The sequence below is a fragment of the Anser cygnoides genome, chromosome 1, assembly GCF_040182565.1.
Source record: "Anser cygnoides isolate HZ-2024a breed goose chromosome 1, Taihu_goose_T2T_genome, whole genome shotgun sequence".
Classification (NCBI taxonomy): Eukaryota; Metazoa; Chordata; class Aves; order Anseriformes; family Anatidae; genus Anser; species Anser cygnoides.
The window spans coordinates 143,430,724-143,451,085 of NC_089873.1; the positions used below are offsets into that span (position 1 = coordinate 143,430,724).

The 20,362-nt window shown below is 42.7% G+C and overlaps 1 protein-coding gene across 2 annotated transcripts; it reads left to right on the forward strand.

The window, feature by feature from the left end:
* Positions 1-2,213: 2,213 nt before the first annotated feature.
* On the forward strand, positions 2,214-16,589 carry IL1R2 (interleukin 1 receptor type 2). 2 transcript variants are annotated; one of them, XM_048049067.2, is made up of 9 exons: positions 2,214-2,302; positions 4,066-4,196; positions 4,311-4,569; positions 6,922-7,096; positions 8,189-8,363; positions 9,007-9,072; positions 10,158-10,293; positions 12,411-12,556; positions 13,874-16,589. In XM_048049067.2, exons 1-9 carry the CDS (start codon positions 2,238-2,240, stop codon positions 13,999-14,001), a joined length of 1,281 nt encoding a protein of 426 aa, XP_047905024.2. In that variant the 5' UTR covers positions 2,214-2,237; the 3' UTR covers positions 14,002-16,589. The 2 variants fall into 2 exon arrangements, with proteins under 2 accessions (XP_047905024.2, XP_013045655.3); XM_013190201.3 differs by lacking the exon at positions 2,214-2,302 and adding an exon at positions 2,349-2,466.
* The last annotated feature ends 3,773 nt before the right edge of the window (positions 16,590-20,362 follow it).

Genomic DNA, 20,362 nt, shown 5'->3' on the forward strand with positions numbered 1-20,362 from the left:
GAGCAGACACATCTTGCTTGTGAAGACCTTTTGAAACCCCTGTTGGAAGGGACTGCTAGAATGCTAAATATCTTCTGAGATTTGGGATTATTTTATTGGGATGTCCTAAGAGAGAAAAATCCACCCAACAGCAGCAAGGTAGCTGCGTGCAACCCTGGTGTGGGAAATAGCTCTCCAGTGAGATGAGCAATGAGTGAGACATATGGGGAATAGCCTGGTCTTCAAGTCAGGAATTTCACAGCTCTGCTCCAGCATCATGAGCAGTATAGATGAATCATCTGCACAGCGAAACCACAGAAAGACACCAGCTTCCCTAAAAGTGCCTCTATATATATAGCTGCTGGACTTGCACATTTCTGTTTATAAATACTCAGTAATAACTGACCGCAAAGTGACATGGTCTTCTCAGCAGACAGCCCCTAAAAACATGCATTTCTTCCCGAGCTGTAGGAAACCGGGCTGTTGCACTTCCAGATAAAATATTTTGACTTAAAATCCTGGTAGTGGTGTGTGTGATCACGATGTTTTATGGGAAAAAAAGAAAGTTGGTTAAAATCATTAATCCTTGTTAGGTGCATCTGAAAACATCATATTATCTGTCAACTGCACTGTTACTCTGTAGATATTTGGTTTTAGTCTAGTTTTCAAAAGCAGGACAGCACATATTATTCCAGTATAAGATCACTGAATCTCGTAGCCCACTTTATGTTTTCAGAGCTTCTGAATTTGTAGAAGTGTGAGGAAAATTGGTTGGCCATGAGGGAAGACCATGAGGGGAGAGCTGAAAGGGCTGCAGTGGAGAGGTTTGTGTGTGTGCTAAGGACACATATCTCCAGAAAAGCTAGCGATGCTCATTCTGCTGCTCTCTGAACAGCTTGCGATCAGATGGCTTCATTCAATGAATGCAATGAACGTGTTTGCAGCAGTTGGTAGGTGTGATCGTCTCAAAGACACTGAACCTCATTTCCTGCAGTTTTGCTCTTTTTGAGCCTGGTAAATGTCTGGGTTTATGTGCTGGGAACTTGTTTGGCACCTGTGGCCAGGGTTGCCATTAGAGATACCCACCTCCCTTGCATACGTGAAAAGACTGTCACAGAGTAGCCTGAGCTTAGACCTCAGATAACATCGATCACCTTATCTGACGGTTCTTCTGTCTGACATATGACACATCCCCAAAGACTACAGTATGTCAGTAGATGTCATCAGCTATATGTTTCTTCTCCCTGTAGAAAATGGCAACATGGTCTCAAAAACTGGCAATTTTTCCTCTCTTAAAAAATATTCGAAGATCTCCGGTATAACTGAGGATGATAGTAGTTAAATAAAGAGTTCACAAATTATGTTAGGGATAAATTAATAAATGGTACATGAAGGATTCGTATATCCCTACTGCAATCAACGGTTGCATTGCTTTTATTTCTGAGTCACTACTTGGTTAGTGGCAGGACCACGAAGCCTTAACCTCAAGCTGGGATCCTGGTGCTCCAGACCAGGGTTGCTCAGCTGAGGTCTGTGAAGTCTTGGGGAGGGGGCATTTTTGTGAGGTCTGTGAGCAGGGATCTGCGTGCCAACACCAGCCCTGGGAGGTCAGCAGGACACCACACAGTGCCTTCCTGGGCTAGAAGTGACGTGGTGCATGACAGCTGGTCCCTGAGGGACAACGAGGCTGGAAGAAGTCCTGGATTGCCCACAGGAGACATCACATGTCAGGGCAAGGCACGGGAAAAACTGACTTGTGGTCCCGCTCCAGACCGAAGTCCTTCACGTGACTGCCCTCTTCCAGACAGGCAGAGGTCAACATTACCACTGTTCAAAACCCATTTTTTCACCCTTCTGCTTGTGAGCCTGGAGACCGTAGCATGCTTGCATCAGTTAATTCCTTACACCTCACCATAAAGACGGTCTTCATGCAAAGCAAGAAACTGAGATGGTTGTCATGGAAGAAGAGAGGAATAAACCCATTCGTGGTTCACAAGCTATATGAGGAATCACAAAAGAGGAAAAACCTGCCATGTTTTCCATACAAAAACTCATCAAACACATTATGTGAAGAATGCAATTGTCTAGCTGCTGACCATGCTGCAGGACACCGTCTGTCACCCATGAGAAAGTTTGGGTTTAGGTAGAGCGTAAAATAGTCATGTGAAGACACGAGTGCATGTAAACTGCCATTCGTCAGAAAAAGGGAAATTTAGTCATATATTTAGCAGTCATTTCCCCTTTTTTGGGAAACCCTAATGCATATTTTTGCTCTCTCCCTGTCTCTATTTCTCTCATCCTCACTCTACGGAAGGAAAGAAAGGTGGGTCTAAAATGTCATTTGGTTTTGACACAAATTTGATTGGGCAACGAGCGATAAATTTCCGCTGTGTGTCGGGCTAAGCTCTATATAAGTATCTCACCAGCGATTTTCAATGTTACATCTTTTCACGAGAAACTAATGGCTGAAAGGATGCAGAACCACAGGTAAGTGAAGCTTATGGACAACTGGGAACGAAAGCTATCCCTAAAACCTCAGTGTGTGCAGGGGCTTACAGAAAATGCTAGATACTGCACTGAAGGGACTGGAAACCTCTGGAAAAAAAACAAGTATTTTTGTCAGGCAAAGATCTGAAGAGATCCTTTTACAGGGTATTACATGTGAACCATTGGCACTGTTAATGCAGCAAAGACACTAGCTCCTGATCCAGGCATAGCCATGGAAGGGGATACTGCTCCATGCCAATGCGCTGGAAACACTTGCATGCATCACGGTATGGGAGCCAACCTGTTGTTATGAAATTGTATTTGTTGAGCAAGAGGTTGGCTTTGTAGTGCTGTAAAGATGACAATAAGCCGGAGATAAGTTATTACAGTCAGACTACCAGATGTCAGGTAAATTTAGCCATTAGAACATGGAGAAGTTTGGATTTAAAACACATAAATATGCGCATGATGGGATACACAGAAGGTGCTTGCAGGTAAGTACCTATGAACACGAATGCATTATACTGGTTGAAATACGTTTTTGGTCTGGGATAAAACTTGAAGCAGTTGTCTGGTCATTTAATATCCATCTTATGGGACAGTCATAGCGTTAGGCTAATGTTAAATGTATGCAATTTGCATTTCTGTACATAATATGGAAAAAGTGTGCATTGTGTGTGTATTTATTGTGTACTGTATTTATGTATGTACACAAATACTTATGTACAGCATAAACTGATGCCTATCTATAGCAGATTTAATACATTTCTGAATGTTGTACAGGGAGATAATATGTGATCAGCCAACTGAGTAACAGCAATTGATATCTTGTGGCAGACCAGGTAGTGACCAGTGGTGTACACAGATGCCAACTTGCCCATCCAGGTCAATTCAGATGACAGTTAATGAATGACCAGCAGCAGATAGTTCTGTTTTCAGAGACGGTTATGGTGTCTGCACTTTGTACTCACTTGGGTATCAATAGCAAGGTGGCTGTTCATGCCATTGGAGTCAAAGTTGTTCCAAGAGAAAAATTTGTTGGGGACACTGAGAGCTTGGCTCTGGTTATAGCAAGTTTTTGAGCTGTCTGGCCTACTTTGGTAGCCATAGTAGGGAAGATGGAGTCACACAGGATTTAATGAGGGCATGCAACCTTGACAGAAACCTGAAGGGACTGCTTAGAGAGTTAAATCTCTGCTGCACCTTTTCTCCTGGGCTTACCCAAACGAGCTACACTACAGCCAACTTGAAGTGGCTGGCCCATGCCTCTGTCACGTCTTATTGCCAAATACACAGAGCTGTATTTCTCTACCTTTAGCTATTGCACCAAACAAAACAAAGCAAAACAAAAGCATGGGGACAGCAGCATCTTGTGGTGTGTTGTTTGCATCTCCCAGAGTGAAAGGAAAATGACAGAAGAGAAGTGTTTGTGCCAAGCCAGATGCCAAGCCATAATTTGGGGGTGAAGAAGCCCCTCTGTTCACTAAGGAGAACCAAAGATCACCAGGCCTGGTGTTTGGAAAAGGGCAGTTAACTCTGCTAGTGTTAATGTTGAGTATTTTAATTGTATCTTTTGTCTCCTAATAAACTTGCCTTCAGATTTCAAGACACTTTCCCTCGGCCTTCTCCTTCCCGTTTCCTCTGGGAAAAAATGCACGGGCTCTTCTTTGTCCTGGTTACATGCACAGTGGGTGCCTCTGCTTTCAGGCTCCAGCAAGGGAAAAGCACAGGTACAGGCATGCTCCTTTTTTATTATTATTTTTTTTTAATTTCCTGTGTCCCTCTCCCCTCTTTTTTAATGTGCCTGGCCAGCAGTAATGATAAAATGTCTCTGATTTATACAGAAAACTGCCCAGATCACATCATCTCTTTCCAACACTACTATGAACTTCATGGAGAACCTGTGGTTCTGAAATGCCCTTCCCCCAGATACAAACATCTGGATTTTTCTTCCTTGACCCATAATATCACATGGTACAAAAATGATTCAAAAACCATGATATCAGGAAGAGATGAAGATCCAAGAATCTGGGCAAAAGGAGATGCACTCTGGTTTTTACCAGCAAGGCAAGAAGACTCAGGAGTGTATGTCTGCACAAGAAGGTAGGTACTTAAAGGAAAATTCAGTGTACTGAAAAAGGTGACTGTGTCTAAAATATATTAGCTTGATTCTAAACACCATATATCTTCAGAGTGGGTTTGGATAAGATCATTTCCTCACCAAATTTATTAGCAAAAATATGTGGGAAGTTAGAACTTTTAAATATGTTGTGTCTCCTCTCTCTATATATACTGAAATCTTGATGCATCATGGCATGGTATTGTTACTCTACGATCTCACAAGGAAATAGTGTACATGAGAGTTTGCTCTAGCTTATTTTCAAGTCAATCAGGGATGCAGCAAGCAGGGGTGTGTTGCAGACAGAGGACACTGCATAATGCAACCCGTACACCACAGCTTTAGAGAAGCAAACAGTATTGTTTGTGGTTTGGATTGCATTACAAAGTGTATACCAAAAGAGAGTGGCTCTGAGGTGGCTTCCTTCTTCCCCGTTCCTTTTCCCTGATCTTTACTTTTCTTCTTTTGCACATTGTAAAGCAGAATTTGATTGCTTTGGCTTTGCTGGAAGATGTCACTTGAGACCCAATGTGCATTTACTGGGCTGGTACCAGACCTGTGATAATACAGAGGCTTGCAGCAAAGGCTATTTTCAATCTTACTGGTCATTTCTTTTCTGAGAGTTTATGGTCTTACAGCCTGCTGTAAGAAAAGAGGAACAAGGATCTGGACTTGTGGTGGACTGAGGAAGGCAAAAGCCACCAGTGCCATTTGGGCCTGAAATCCAGAAGGCGCCAGGGTCCTTGCCCTTCCTCCAGCCCACCTCCCAGCACTGCCTGGCAGCTGGCACCTCGCTCTGGGGCCCCTGAGGTCCATACCTGTCTGCACATTCCAGCAGCTGGGGCTGCCTCTGCAGAGCTCAGTTTCCTTGCAGAAAAGCAGGCAGAAAACAAATTAATAAATTATGCTCAAATTATTAGGGTGGCCTTTTTATGTGTTAGCAGGGAACGCAATGGTGGGGCAGGAGAGAAGACTTCAGTAGTGCAGCCAGCATTAGAAAAGGTTGTAAATATAGAAGTCCTAGAGCAGAGCCTGAGACATGGAAATTCTGCTTTTTATCCCTTTTTTTTGGACACTTCTGCCTCAGTTCCTCAACGCCTCAAAATGTGGCAGTGTTATTGCCAGCTATAAGAAAATGCTGTGAAACCTGTTTGAAAAAGATATGCAGGGGTTGAGTGCATAGCTTCATTGTTAACATTATTACAGGATTAATGGAGTACAAACAAATTGTATTTCCTTCTCATATCATCCCATAAGGATACTAGAACATGTCTGCAGCAGTCTGTGAAATGAGGGTGGAAGCGAAGTATCACAGAACTCTTAGTCTGCTGAGAAAGAATTTGGGATTTGGGCATCCCACCGGTCCCAGTGCCATAGGGGCAGTGAGCCCATCAGCCCACAGATGCACGCCTGGTTTTGCTGGCCCCTTCAGGGTCTGAGCTTTGCCCTGGGGGAAGGCAGAAGTAGGCTTTCACAAACTGGAGAGGACACAGCTCAGGCATCAGCCTCCCCCAAGTGATTTGTGCATTTTGGTCCTTGTGACTGGAAGTGATTGCTACTTGGGGCTGGGAAGAAAAGCTAGATACTGTAAAACTTTCAAGCCTTCTTTTCTGTGTAAAATAATATGTACTCACAGAAATGCCTACCAGCTGTACAATAGTAACTGCAGATGTATTTTCATACATGCTTTAAACTTCTTATTTCTTCCTTACTTTGCAATCATTAGGGTTTTCACAGTCAAGACCTCTTCCAAGGAAATGGGTGGAGGGTTCGTGACACGCTTGCCACTATTCAGATGGGCGCGTTGCCCCTCCGTGCAAAATCAAAGCCATGGCTTTAGCCTGAGGGTGTGCAGCAAACTTGGTGTACTAGTAAGAAGAAAAGAAAGCTTGAAACTCTGAGGCAGACATGTGTCAGCAACATGTTTAGATCGTGCCCAAAACCACTGCCAGTGATTCCCCAGGATCCCTCCTGGTAGGATCTCAGTCTCGGCCTCCTAGAAAGGGCTAAGGAGGGAAACAAAGCTGGGAGGAGTCAAACGGCACAGACCAGAGGCTGCATATCAAAGGATGGATGGCCGTGGAAGTGAGGGCACCTCTCAGACGAGGCTGGGTGGTCTCCTCAGGTCTGGAAAGACAGGCGTAGAGAGGAACACCCCGATCCGGCTCACACACACTCAATTACTGCAGAGAGTTTCAATGCCTGCTCTTTCTGGCTTCAAACCAGCTTGAGCTTGTGGCTGCCAGCTTTCAAGTTCACTTGCCATGGATTTGAAGGGTGTCACTTGGGCTCCCCCATCACCTGCGGGTGCTCACGTCTCCACGCTCTGCCCGCAGGAACAACTCCTACTGTGCTGAGGTGTCCATCCACCTCACCGTTGTGGAGAAGACAGCTGCTCGGGACATCGCTTATATGCAAGTCCTCTTCACTTTTACCTCTGGAAAGATCGTTTGCCCTGACCTGTGGGAGTTTACATCGAATATAACCAGTCTGGAGCTCAAGTGGTACAAGGTAGAACTTTACATTTCTCTTTATGCAAAGCCTAATCTCATCCCTTTTGTAAACAATCACTTATCTCACTTTCTGTTTCTCCTAAACTCCATGTTGTTAAAGTCACGAGCATTTTAATGTCACAGCATAATATAACGCAGACTACAATATTTAGAGGTGCTGGGAAGAGATTGAATCAAAGTTTACAGTGGTCTCTTGCCTATCTTGCTAGTCCATGACTTTTCAAGTAGGAAACCCTGGTTTTGCCTGTAATGTTAAATATCCCTCACCTGACCATCCTCAGCTCTCCACTGCACAGCATGGGAGTCTTCTTATATTTTTCCCATACTTCGTTTTAGCTTTTATTTACACTCCCACTATTACCATATGCTCTGCCTCTTGCAGCTATCGTTCTTAACATAGGATGTCATTCCTATGCTGGTTTCACACAGCCATGCCGATGTGTGATAGATACTACGCCAGCAAAGTGTCTCTGGTCAGGTTTTCCTTCATGAGCAGGCTATAACTGACTTACCTGTGTGAAAGTCTTTCCCCACAACATGCTTCACGCCACAACTGTCAGAAAGAGCTATCCTGCCTTCATCGAGAAAGAACATAACTGCTCTTAGCGGGGCTCCAGCCCTTGTGTGAGTGTTAGTGATACGGAGTGAGAATTTGTCACCATTTCTGAGATTGTGTAGGGTCAGTAATAGTGTTGTGAAAACCTGAGTGATTACTAAAATCTATCTGTCTTAGAAGAGTGCCATAGAATATGACTCTCATAAGGACATGTATGGAAAGCAATCACAGGAGAACCTTCCTGTTTACTGAAACATATTTTTCTTAGAAGAATGTCTTAGTTGATTACTCATAAGAGGACTCAGGAAATAGCTTGGTATATTTTTCCATCTTAAAATGTAGCTTTACTGAAAAGTTATACACGCACATTATAGCTATATTAAAATGACAATTCCTCACACTTCATAGAGTGCCCCAGACCGTTTTGGAGAGGGATGTGCATTTGAAGAACTTGATTTTTAGTGGGAAAGTGGAGCTGGGTGTAACCACACCTACCGGGGACATAATACCTATTATTGCCTATTATTTCTCCAGGATGCCCTGCCTTTGGAAGACAACAGTGAAAAATTCGTGTTTCTGAAAGGCTCGAATTCCCTGATCTTCACGTCTGTGTTACCAACAGACTCTGGCTACTACACCTGCAAGATGTCTTTCCCCTATGAAGGCGTAACGTACAAGATCACCAGAACAATCAAGCTGGAGACAGTCGGTAAACACTGACCCCCCAAAACAGCGCCGCGCTGAAGAAAGCTCTTTGCCACAGCTCTTTGCTAGTGAAGCTCAGGAGGGGAGCTCGCATCTAGTGGGGGAGAGAACAGGGGTGCTTGCTCTTGGAGGTGGTGCAGCAGTTTCTCACAGCACATCTGGCACATCTGGCACAGCTCTGCGGCTAGCCGCAGCGCTCGCCCTGCCTTCGGCAGCAGCCTTGCAGGAGGCAAAACCCAACCCTCGACGTCCGAGGGTGCGGGAGGTCACTGTGCGTGGTTTCAGGGGGGCTTGAGGAAGAAAAGAGCCTCCATCCTCGATGGGGCTGGGGGAAGGCCGCTGCTTCGCACCGCCCGGCGGGCAGCAGAGGGCGGCCGTGCGACGGCGACGCGGGCGGCAGCCTCCGGCTTGTCAAGGCTTCTGCCTAAATCCGCTCCTCCGGGTTCCGAAGGGGCATCACAGAGCCACTAAGGCTGGAAAAGACTTCCGAGATCGTCTGGCCCAACCGTCCCCCTAACACCAATGTCACCCACTAAACCATGTCCAACCCCTCTGGGCGATGGAGCGCCGCTTTCCGCCGGTCCGGGCAATGCCCAGATTTTGCATCGTGCTAGCACTGACGCTCTGTTCTCTCTCTCTCTGTCCAGAACAAGAAAAGAGAATTACCCCGATAATCGTGTATCCAACTCAAAAGACAACATCGGCTGCTCTTGGTAAGGCTCAGCGTTATTTTCGGGAACGTCTAATGAGAAGAAAATTAGAGGAGGTTCCTTTACAGTCCAATTTGTTGGCATTTATTATTATAGTTCTTTTGATACTGGTTATATCAGGTGAGAGGCAGTAATGTGGTAGTTTTTTACTTCTTATTGCCTACAACTAGGTGCTATTTTCCTCATAGGAGAAGCTAAAGGAAAACTGCTGTAGATTTATCAACAAAACATTAAAAGTATATTCGCATCCTCAGATCTGCTGTTCAGAGCTCCCCCTTCACCAAGACCATTGCCTTCTCACTATTCCCTCAGACAGCTCTAGGTTTTCCAGTGGCTTTGAATGAGCCATGTAGCTCTTTTGGGAGGAGACATTTTTCACTGCTTCCTAAAGTTTCAATTGGGTAGTTGTCATTAGTTAGAAAGTACCTTGACAGAAACTCATTTTTCTTTGAAGATTATGTTATGACAGCGCATTTCTGTTACCTTTCCTCATTTTAGAGAACAACAGGTATATTTTACACTAAGCTCTTTTAACTTGGATGATCTACACACTGTGGTCTTAATTTTAAATGCCACTTTTCTTTCAGTCAATATACCACTAAGCTATTTCTTTGCCTATCCGGTCCACAGAGTGTATTATATCGCTCCGATCGCCATCAATATAATAACAACATTGTATGAATATCGAGCCATTTGTTTTCCATATAAAATAGCTATGCACTAGTGTGAAGGCTCTTTATCATTAGCTCAGAGTTGCAATAATTATAGCAAAATTTCTGAATTTTTGCATCATCACATTGGCCCTGGAGGTCCCATTTTGAACTGAATGTCCTTGCCTGCAGCATCTCTGAGGGAGGCTGTACTGCTGCTTAATGCAGTTGTTCCAGAGCAGTAAAATCACACTGTGCCCTTTTTGTCTCCTGAGGAATATGTCTAAATCAAAAACAATCTGGGGCTTAACTTCAGTTTTGAATGTAGCAGTGCTTGACGTGTGTGGGAACTTGATCTCCCACCAGAGACGTTGGTTTTCACTGAGAGAAAGTAGTTCTCAACATGTATCTGAATGCTTTTTAATCTTTCACCAACAGGCTCCAAGATGACTCTCCCTTGTAAAGTATTTGCTGGACCGAGCAGGCATATCTATACTGACGTGGAATGGTTAGCAAATGACACCATCATTGATGTGGTTTACAAGCAAAACAGAGTTACAGAGGGGGAACGACAGTAAGTCAGGCTGAAGTGTTTTCTTGTGGTTGTTGTCTTAACCTGCGGTGTTACAGTAGCTCTTAGATGAATGCCAGGTAGTGAAATGGGATATGGAGAGTCCAGAAGTAAAAGTAAGAGCTGAGAAAACAAACAAACAAACAAAAAGCCAAAACAAACCAAGCATAATGATTATTATTATTATTATTTTTAATCTCTGGATTTCTTTCATATTATACTGTAAATGACCCAGCTCAGAGCCTTACACTTGAAGCACAGTTTCATAGGCAGCTGGGCTGATATAAGAGTTGACTGCAGCGGAAAGCAATGGGCCTTGATCCTTCCCAGTGCTTCTCTTATCACTCTCCTTGCCCAGTGCCAAAGAAATGGCACCACCCATTCCCCCACACCAGCCCTGGCATTCATGAGATACTTCACTGAGCCTCTGAATACACTGAGATAACAGAAGGCTACCCAATGGTTTGTGCCTTTTATGTTATTTTTTTAAATTGTTGTTATTTTAATTATTGTTGGTTTTCCCCTTAGGGTTGTTGTTTTTCGTGTCAGTGACTTAAAAGTTAAACTGACTCACTGAGATGCCCAGGGAGTGCTAGAGCTGGCGCCAGGGAAGCACCAGGGGGGATGCTGGTGGAGGGAAGGCAGGATATCCCACATCCTCTTGCCCTGATCCATTGTCTCTCCCCATCTTGCGCAGTTCTGAGTTGCCTCATAGTTGCATGCCTCCAGGCTTCTGTCTTTTGCCTATGCTGTTTAGTGGCCAAACTGGTCCCTCACCAGCTATGACATTCCCAAACAGCTCCTGGCTAGGGATTAGGACTTGGCATGTGGCAGAGACCATTGACAACGGGGTCTGGGGATGTGGCATCCCTGTTCTGAGGGACAAGAGTGTTTAACAGTTATGGATGTGGGCTGTTTGCAGCCATGTGGCTTCAGTGCCAGATAAAAACCTGGCCGCGTTGAGTTTATTGCACAGTTACACCCAGAGGTAACATGATAACTCAGCTGGGTTCCTGAGTCTTTCTGTGTTTTGGTATTCCCACCAGCCTGATTTAGACCATTCATTCGTAATGTTGTTTACATGAGTGAGAGAACTTAAATGCATTGTCAAGCAACATAAGACATAATGTGGAACAGCTAGAGTCTCTTCAGGATTTAGAATAGAGCATCACATGTGCTTTCTTACTTAGACTTTTATTAATATTACTATTACTACCACCACCACTACTACTAATATTACTAACATGACTATTAAATATTACTATATAGCTGCACATGGAAAGAGGCAATGCCAGCTCAGGGTCACACAGAGCCCATGGTGTGTGAGATGTCTCAGCTCTGCTGGAAGCCCTCAGAAAGGCAGCAAGTCATATCAGGTCAAATACCACAGGGAAAATGTATTTCCCACAGAAATTTTTGGCAAAGAACTCACTGCCATGTTGCTACCTTCCTGCGGTACTGACCCCAGAGAAGTCCATTGCCGCAATACATAGCAGACTCATGAACAAATCATTGCAAAGCAGCTGGACAACTTCTCCAGCAGTGACTAAAAGGTACCAAGAGACAGTGTTTGCACCTAGAAAACCGCTTTCAAATAGTTGCACTCATGAGACAATCAGGTTGAAGTAAGCTGGAAACTTTCTCGACAGTTTCTTGTGCTGAAGTCTTGATTTGAGGTGAATGATAAGCAGGTATGGTGGCTCAGTTTGCTAAGTGAGTGTTTGCAGATTTATGTTCTCCATGTGTACTCTTCCAGCTGATAGTAAGAATTTCAGAACCAAATAGCTGGTCAGAAAAAAGGAACTAGGTCCTTCCATGATGTTCTGTGGGGAGCTCAGTTATACACAACCCTGTTTGCATTTCTTCCCTCCGTTTTCTTTATTTTTTTTTTGCAAGACAAATCTAGATCTTCGTTTTTTTGTGTGTGGTTTTTTTTTTTTTTCCTTTTTTTTTTTCTGGAGTGCAGCAAGGGTACTGAGAGGAATGGAGACTCAAAGAGCTGGCAGAGCTGGTCTGGAAGCCACCGGTGTCCTGTAATGCAAAGGGGCTAGTTCAGAAATGAGCAAATATGCAATGCATTTTCTTGCAGAATTAACATTTGACTTTTCTTTTTCTTCCAGAGAAACCACAGAAAATGGTGAGAACTTCATTGAAGTGCCACTGATTTTTGAATCTGTTGAAGAAGTGGATTTTTATACAGACTTTAAGTGTCTGGCACAGAACAGATATGGATCCCAAGTACTGCCAACAAGGGTCAAGCAGGAAGGTAATGAGCTTAACTGCTTATCTGGGGGACAAACATTCTATAATTGTTATAATTATTCTAAAACTGAATTATCACCAAAGTCTTTTACACTTTCCAAGTTAGTATTGAGATGGATTATTACCTGGGAAAAATTGATTGCCTCTTTCAATTGTAGATCTAACATGCACAGTGTTTTAGAATAGTCTGTTCACAATGAACACATTTTATGGGTCCATTATTGACATTTTCCACAGGCTAAAAGATCTGTGCTGGAATATATCTGTTCACTGGATAGGGCTCAAATTTAGATAAGCTTTGTGAAATGATGGCTCCAGTGAGACTACTGGCAAACTCTCATTGGGTGTAACAGGGCCAGATCTCCCTCAGCTCCTCAGAAAGTAGGAAAAAAAAAAGACAATAGCAGAATAAAGATCAGAGTGTTCCTTCTCCTCGTGCACAGACTATTGCCAAAATAACAAGAGGTGTAAATTATGGTGGGTGTTGTTATTTTGGCTTCTAGTGATGGGAAGAGAAGCCCAGTGCAATTAATGTTGCAGTGTGATAGACCATTGGCTAAGAACCAGCTGTAAAAACAATGTGAAGCAATGCTAATTGTTTCTTTGCGTGACGTTGATGAATCACCAAAGTTTGCTCATATCATCTTAGAAAGGAACATGAACATTTACAGTCTTCATTATGAGTTATAATTCATGACTCACTCCAGCATCCTATGATGAGGGTTTTGTACTCATTTAGCTAGATGATGTGCTGCTCATGTCTTCTGTGAGCTACACAGGTATTGCTAAAGAGGAGGCAGTCCATGAACTGGTGTAGGCCAGCATAATCCAAAATGGTCTGGACAGATGCTCGTCTTGGAAGCTAGGTGTATTTTGGGAAGAAGCTCACAGTCTTGGCTTGATCATTAGTAATTTATCGGGTGGTCTGTATGAGAAAATTCTTCTTAGAGCTTGAGTGTAGACTAGCTGTTATGTACTCCCTTTCCATGTGGTGTCTTTATTTCCTGCTTGGATTGTCGCTGTGTTAACCGAATTAAGATGTGAAGCACGTAGCCACTCTGAGCAGGGGCTGGGAAGAGCCATGTGTACACAGGAGGACTGAACTTTAAATTCTCACCTCCTATTATTTTCCAATATTTTCCTCCCACCTTGACAAACCCATTTCCCAGAGCACTGAATCAACAGACCTGTTCCTTTTGCAAGTGGTCAACCCTGCTGGAAGGTTAATTTGCAGACATCCTTTTTATGTGATTTCTCCTCTTCCTCCTTGAACTTAGAGAATTAAATTTTCTGACAATATTTCATTTCTTTACTTTTCCAGCTGTTGGCTTGTCCTGGTACACTGCAGTGATTCCAGTTGCATTGGCCTGTGTCATCTTAGGGGCGATATGCGTGCACAAGTGCTGGAAGCAGAGAGCTGATAAAGGATACACAATAGCAAAGGTTTAAGATCTGCTTTATTCTCCAACCGCCAACAGCAAAAAATTCACCTTGGGTGACTTCCACGTGAGACACAGAGAGATGTTTCAGACTAGACGTACTGCTTTCTCACTGGATGGATATATATCAGCTTTTTTCTTCTTCTTCATGTCTTCCATGAACTGATTAAATTAGAAATAAAAGTTTGTGTAAAATGCTGCCTAGATGCAGGAAACCCACTTCTACCATTTTGCACCTAGACTGTGGTTTGTAGCATTTTGAAACATGGTGTCCCAGGAACATGCCCTTGTTATGAGAAGAAGGGTAAGAAAAAGGAGATGGTCTCACACTTTGTAAATTCAATAGCCTTATCCTTTGAAAAAAGGCAAAACAAAACAAAACAACTAGAACCTAAAAAATAGAAACTAAGAAAGCTTGCTCCAGAAGAGCTATTCCATGCCAGAGTGATAGGATTTTTCCTTGTGCACCCAAACTCAATTTATTTTTCTTCAGTCTACAAAACAGCTGTTTTTTTTCCATTTTCTAGAGCCAAATTCAGTTGTCATGACAACTGTACTTCTATGAACTTTTCCACAGAAAATCTCTCTCTCTCTCTTTTTTTTTTTTTTTTTTTTTAGCACTTGGATTATTCCTTGCTTAAATGGGTGCTTTCAGAATACCCCTCTCCCAGAGATAACTACCTCAGCATAACAGATAATTGTACACAGGAGAATTTGTTTCTGTTTTATCTACCAACGTGTCATGGCTAGAAAATTGTAGGCAGCTGTAACATGTTATCTTTGCCAGGAAAAGTATTTGGAGGATGTTTTAGTGTTTTGAGAGTCATTTGACTAGTACTAATAAAGTTTTATTCCTGGAAGTGATTCAACAGATTACCAGTAATAAGGTACAGTCTTGCTATTCTGTGCTTCTAACTTTTATTGCTGTCCGTCTCCTTCTCTCTGATATAAGTATAAAAGTCTGGAATAGATTCCTGTAAACAATGAGTCTGCACCAGTCTCAAACTGGTGTAGGTTTGGGAACCACGTATCCTCTGAATTGAAGTATGCAGTTTGATTAATCATGATGCAAAATGGTGCCTATTTATTTTAGTCTAACTGGATTCAAATCTTGACATAAATCAGAAGGGAGCAATAAATAAACAGGTAATCATGCTGTACTTTGAGGATCAAAAGGAGTAGAATGCCTTGGTTACTTCCTCTGCCAAGCAGATAGTGGAGAAATAGTTCCATCGTACATAGTGCATGTCTTCATCTGTATAGAAGGGGAAGAGATCCAGCTTTAAGGTTTAGTTTGTTACAGATCCATAACTGACACTTCTCACAGACACTGAAGAAAAAGCTTTTTCTTTAGGAAAACCAGCCTGGAGGTTTTTTGATAAAATAATCAGGAAAAAAATAATCAGGAAAAACATTGGCTCTAAAGAAACAACTTTGTAAAGTAAGAATGTTAGAATTGTGTGTAGTCCCGCAGACTAGAGAGATGAACTACTCTCAGACATCTGGGAGAAGCCATTGACAATCTCCTTTCCACCATCACTTACAGCTGGTTCTGAATTTAGCCCAAGAAATATTTGAAGAATTTTAAAGACTAGGATGTGGCTTGAATTAGGAAACCCTTCAGTCTGTTAGCAAGAACCTTTGCAACTTATGAAATTTAAGACAAAATATCCCTTTATATATTCTAAATGTTTGCTGAAAAGATACAGGAGTTGTATTTCTGATACGGTTTGAGTCAATGGCAACCAGACAAGACAACAGGAATTATTGTTTCCAAGTGCAGGATGTTAAAGATGGTGAGAAAAGATATATAGATTTTATGGGCAGATGCAAAAAAGGTGGCTGATTGTGTCGAAAAAAGTCAGCCCACTTGGATATCTGTTCTTTGAAGGAAGAAAAATACTGAATGTAGCTGGAAGGAACATGAAAAAATGAGAAAGTTTTAGGTACATCAGGAATCCTCCTGATTTTATTTTTTTTTTTAATTTTTCAGCAATTGCTATTCTATAACTAGAGAACAAAATAGATTTGCAAATAAGTGTAACCTTTCAAAATGTGGTTTGCTCTTCCCATCCATTTGTATCCTCCCAGAATAGCGTGACAACACATCTGGCTGCAGGAGCAGGGTTGGATTTCACTAAGTAGTTGAAAAGAAATAGAACTTTTTGTATATGGAGTATTGATGCCAAAAGAAAGTTAAATACCTCAGATCCTCCTCCACACTAGAGAAGGAGAAGGAAATGTGAATATGAGATAAAAATTGGGCATGCAGAGAGCTGCTCCTACATACTCAGTGGTGTCTTGAATACAAGGGGAATGTAAAGAAAAAAAGATTTACTCTTTTATGAAGTAAGTCATACCCACTTCTCTAACTACTGATACAGTAATTTTCTGAAAGCTTTCATGATAGCTAGACTTGTTCAAATAAACTACATACTGTAAATATTTTACAGGAAGATTTGTTCAAATGAACTACACGATGTAAATGTTTTACTTTGATTTTGTTTTGTTATAAGCACGTGAAATACATTCTACAGTGTTCTTGTAAATACTACATGAAAAAATAAATAAACAAAACAAACAAAACAAAAAAAAACCACAAAGAAATCAAAGTGCTGGTGTTTGAGTTGGGTGGGAAGGAAGGCTTGAGATGGCTGCTTGGGGGTGCTGTTTTCCAGCACCTTTCTGGAAAGTGCTCACCCCTGGCAGCAGTGTCCCCTGCTCCGTGGGCTGCGGGGGCTTCAGGATGTGCTCCATCCTTCAGCCTACCTCTGCTCTGTCCCTGCAGTGGTGCCTTTTCACACCAAAAGGAAAACAAATCTGGACGGACCAGGTTCCTTTCCTGATTGCTGCCACAGTTATATCTGTCCCTGCTCCCCAGCCCCCCAAGGGTTTGGGAGGGGTTCTGGGTGATTATTCTCTCTCCAGCTACCAGAGTTTGAAGTATTGTGTCCCCTCATGCCTTCTGAGGCTGGAAATGTAGGTTAACATAGACTGTTATTGTGGGGATGTGAATTTAGTACATAATCCTTAGGCAGGGAGATTCGTCTTATTCATCTTCCCACTGGTAACTTTTTTTTTTTTTTAGTAAAAATTAGAGTTCTAGTTGTCACCATATGTATAGATCTTTGGGTAGGTCTCTCCCAGGAATTTCCCTCCGGTCTCAACATATTTTGAGGAGAAAATATCCTGAGTCTCAAGGCAAACTGAGGCTGAGGACTTAGTTGTAGCAGCTTACAATCAGACCTGAAAAACAAAACAAAACAAAACAAAGAAGGCCACTTCATGTCAAGGACTTGGCTCTCTGTGTAACAATGTTCTTCTGCAGAAAAATTAGTGACGTAAAGAAGACAAAGAAACCTCTTTCGTGGAACTGTATGGGTCTGCAGCATTCGTCAGTAGAGCTCATCTATCTGCAAAAGTTTCCAAGGAACCTCTACAGAGTGGAAAAAAAAATGGTGTGGTGTGGTCTTGGCATGAGTTAGCTTCCAGGATAGCAGCAGCTTCTGCAGAAGTAGTTCTTTGCAGGAAAAGTGAGCTCAATTAACAGTTATTTTCTAGTCTTATTTAGCATATGTGATCTTAATGTCAACTGTCCATAATTCTTTGATCAAAGCAGCAATTAAAATTAACATAATTTGGAAAGCACCAAATAATTAAATATGCTGGTTAACAGGCAAAACCTTTGAATAAATGTGGGAGTAAATAAAAGTAGAAATAAATAGTTTAGTGAATAAAAGTAGAAATAAGAATTGGACCTGTGCACAGAGCTGATCTTGGCAGATGAATGTTAGAAGGTTACAGTTTTTTGATTTTAGTAGCTGGGGAAGGGAGGTGTGCATGAGGAAGGAGAAGAAACATGTCAAATACCATTGCCAGAAATAAAGCTATAAATATGAGAATAGCTGATGAAAATGTTTGATGATTATTCCAACTCAAGTTTGCAAAGCAAGAAACTCAGGAGAGCAAAACAAAATAAGGAATTGGTTTTGGAGCTGAGAGCTCCCTGCCCACTTGTAACCTTGGGGCTGCTAAAGATAACCTCGGGTGGGGCACCTCTCATCCAGCCTTTGACCACCAGAAAGGAACTCACCTGCTCCAAGCTGGTCATCGATGTTTCCTCTCCACTTGGTGGAGGAAGAGTTCTCTCTGGTGCCTGAAATAAATGGGATGAATTGCCCTCTAGAGGTGCCTTTTTCCACCAGTTACACAAGCTGAACAGCTAACTTCAAGACGGAGGTAGATCAATCCACCCAGTGTTAGTGGAAAGACTGATTGTGGACAACATGATTTCAGGTTAACACAAGGGTTATAGAAAGAAATGGATTTAAGCCCAGAGACATCCTTTCACACAGTCAAGGCTGCTGGGCCTTCTTGGGAAATGACTGTAGTGCTGGTAGCTCCCTGTGCAGAGAAAGGACATGGGCTCATGCTAAAGGAAAATACTGCATAAGGTTGGGATGCAGGCACAAAGATAGGCATTGTGGACCCCAACATGAAAAAAAAAAAGCAGGCTGAAAATGACTGGGCGATGTCTTGGAAAAATGTTTGTGGCTCACAGAGAGTGGTCCATGGCCCGGAGAAGAGCCATAGTATTACAGGAAGAAAAGAAAGAGCTGCAGTGTGTGAGGGGCTGAAGCAGAGTCTCAGCAGCAGGGCTGCCAGCCCTTCCACTCCTGCTGGAGAACACATGCTCCTAGCAGGCACCGCAAGGCAACAACTGTGGACCAGAAAAAATGCTGCTATGTGCACCTGATATAGCATAAAACTCATCTGCTGCCAGTGGACGAACATGGGCAGCAGCAGATAAAGAAAACATGATAAATATGCATCACTTATTAGTCTGTTTTCATCTGTTCATTACACTGGAACTCCTACCCTGTCGCAGCCTGTAGCTTGTGTACATGGTGCCAAAGAGTTCAGTAAGGCAGACCAAATAATAGCATGAGTCGGTTTTCAGGAAGGACATATTGTTGTCTTCCTAAGATCCTCAAGGGAGAGCCAGATATCTAATAATAACGGGGAAGCTTTCAAAACCTCTCAGAGACCCAAACTCACTTGTCAGAACTTGGGAAATTCACCCGTTACCAAATCCTTAGCTGCAAAGTGCAGTTTAGCTCATTTAATTGTGTGTCGCTCCTCCCAGTGTTAGTTTCTGGCACCAGCCTGAATTGTGCCAGAACCTGAATTTCTCTTATATGACCTATATATTTGCTTATCAGACCCAAGTCTGATACAAGTCATACCTACAAGTCTTGGTGGGCTCTAATTTCTTTGCGGACAGTGCAGCATTACCAGTTCTGCCTGGCAGGGCTTAAATGGTGCAATTCACTTCCAGCTTTAGAGGTCCTGTTTTGCTTTGGGTATGGAGGATTCATCCGTTTAGTTTTGGGCTAAATGAATCATCTTGTTTGCTTGTTTTGGATCCTGAATGTGCTTTGTCATAAGCTTTGGGGAGGCCAGACTATGACTGGAAACAGTCAATACCATGTTAGTTTACTTGGAAAATTAAAAACTCAACAACTTTGCGGCTTTCATGTTTGGGTTGCAGCTGAACTAAGTAATTAGTATCATTACATATATCCTCAATATGTTGCTACTGCTCTTTTCCTTTTGACTAGGACTTATCATAGCTGATTTCCAGCCAGCTTGAGGGCTCTCCAGAGGAGACAACCAGCAAACAACAGTGGTTTCTCAGCTCTCATCGTTGTATCCTGGACTGCCTGTGGATGCTGGAGATGACGACCTCTTTTCTGTGGTAGAGAGGAGCTATCAGCTCAGGGGACACACAGATACCCTGCCTTTGACTACAGCTATTAGTTTACCTGCTGAGTTTAATCCTGTAAAATGCCTGAGAATACACTGTAGAGAAAGGTCATAAATTCACATCTTCACATCGTCAGAGCCTCATTTGTGACTGTTCCCTGTTAGGGGAGAATATATAAGCAAATCGTATTCATTTATTTTTTTGTTTGTTTAATCACACAGGCACAGTGTCACTTAGGAAATGTGGAATGCATGGGTAAGATGTGTGGAAGAGGGTGGTTTCCTACAGGGAGGGATATAAAGTGCTGCAAGGACACTCGGGGGCTGGAGAACCTGTGCATGTAAATATTTCAGCTAATGAAGGCGAATGGGATGAAAAACACATAACCAAAATTAAGTTGGCCGCTAATCACCACACAGCAGTGGGGTCCTGAAAGAGCTTCTCAGGAGGAGTAATGGAGAGGAAAAGAAATGACTTTCAACTTGGAGCTGGGTGCAGCTGTGGAGGGGATTTGATGTGTGTGGCAGCAGGGGGTCTGTTTGCAAGGCTGCATCATGTCCTGCAGCTTTGTGCTCTTTATTTCCATTGGGAAAAAAAAAAAAAA

Coding starts and splice junctions, on each gene's coding strand:
- IL1R2 (XM_048049067.2), top strand. CDS start 2,238: ATGCATATTTTTGCTCTCTCCCTGTCTCTATTTCTCTCATCCTCACTC. Junction 7,097..8,188: donor TGGAGCTCAAGTGGTACAAG/GTAGAACTTTAC, acceptor TTATTTCTCCAG/GATGCCCTGCCTTTGGAAGA. Junction 12,557..13,873: donor AACAAGGGTCAAGCAGGAAG/GTAATGAGCTTA, acceptor TTACTTTTCCAG/CTGTTGGCTTGTCCTGGTAC.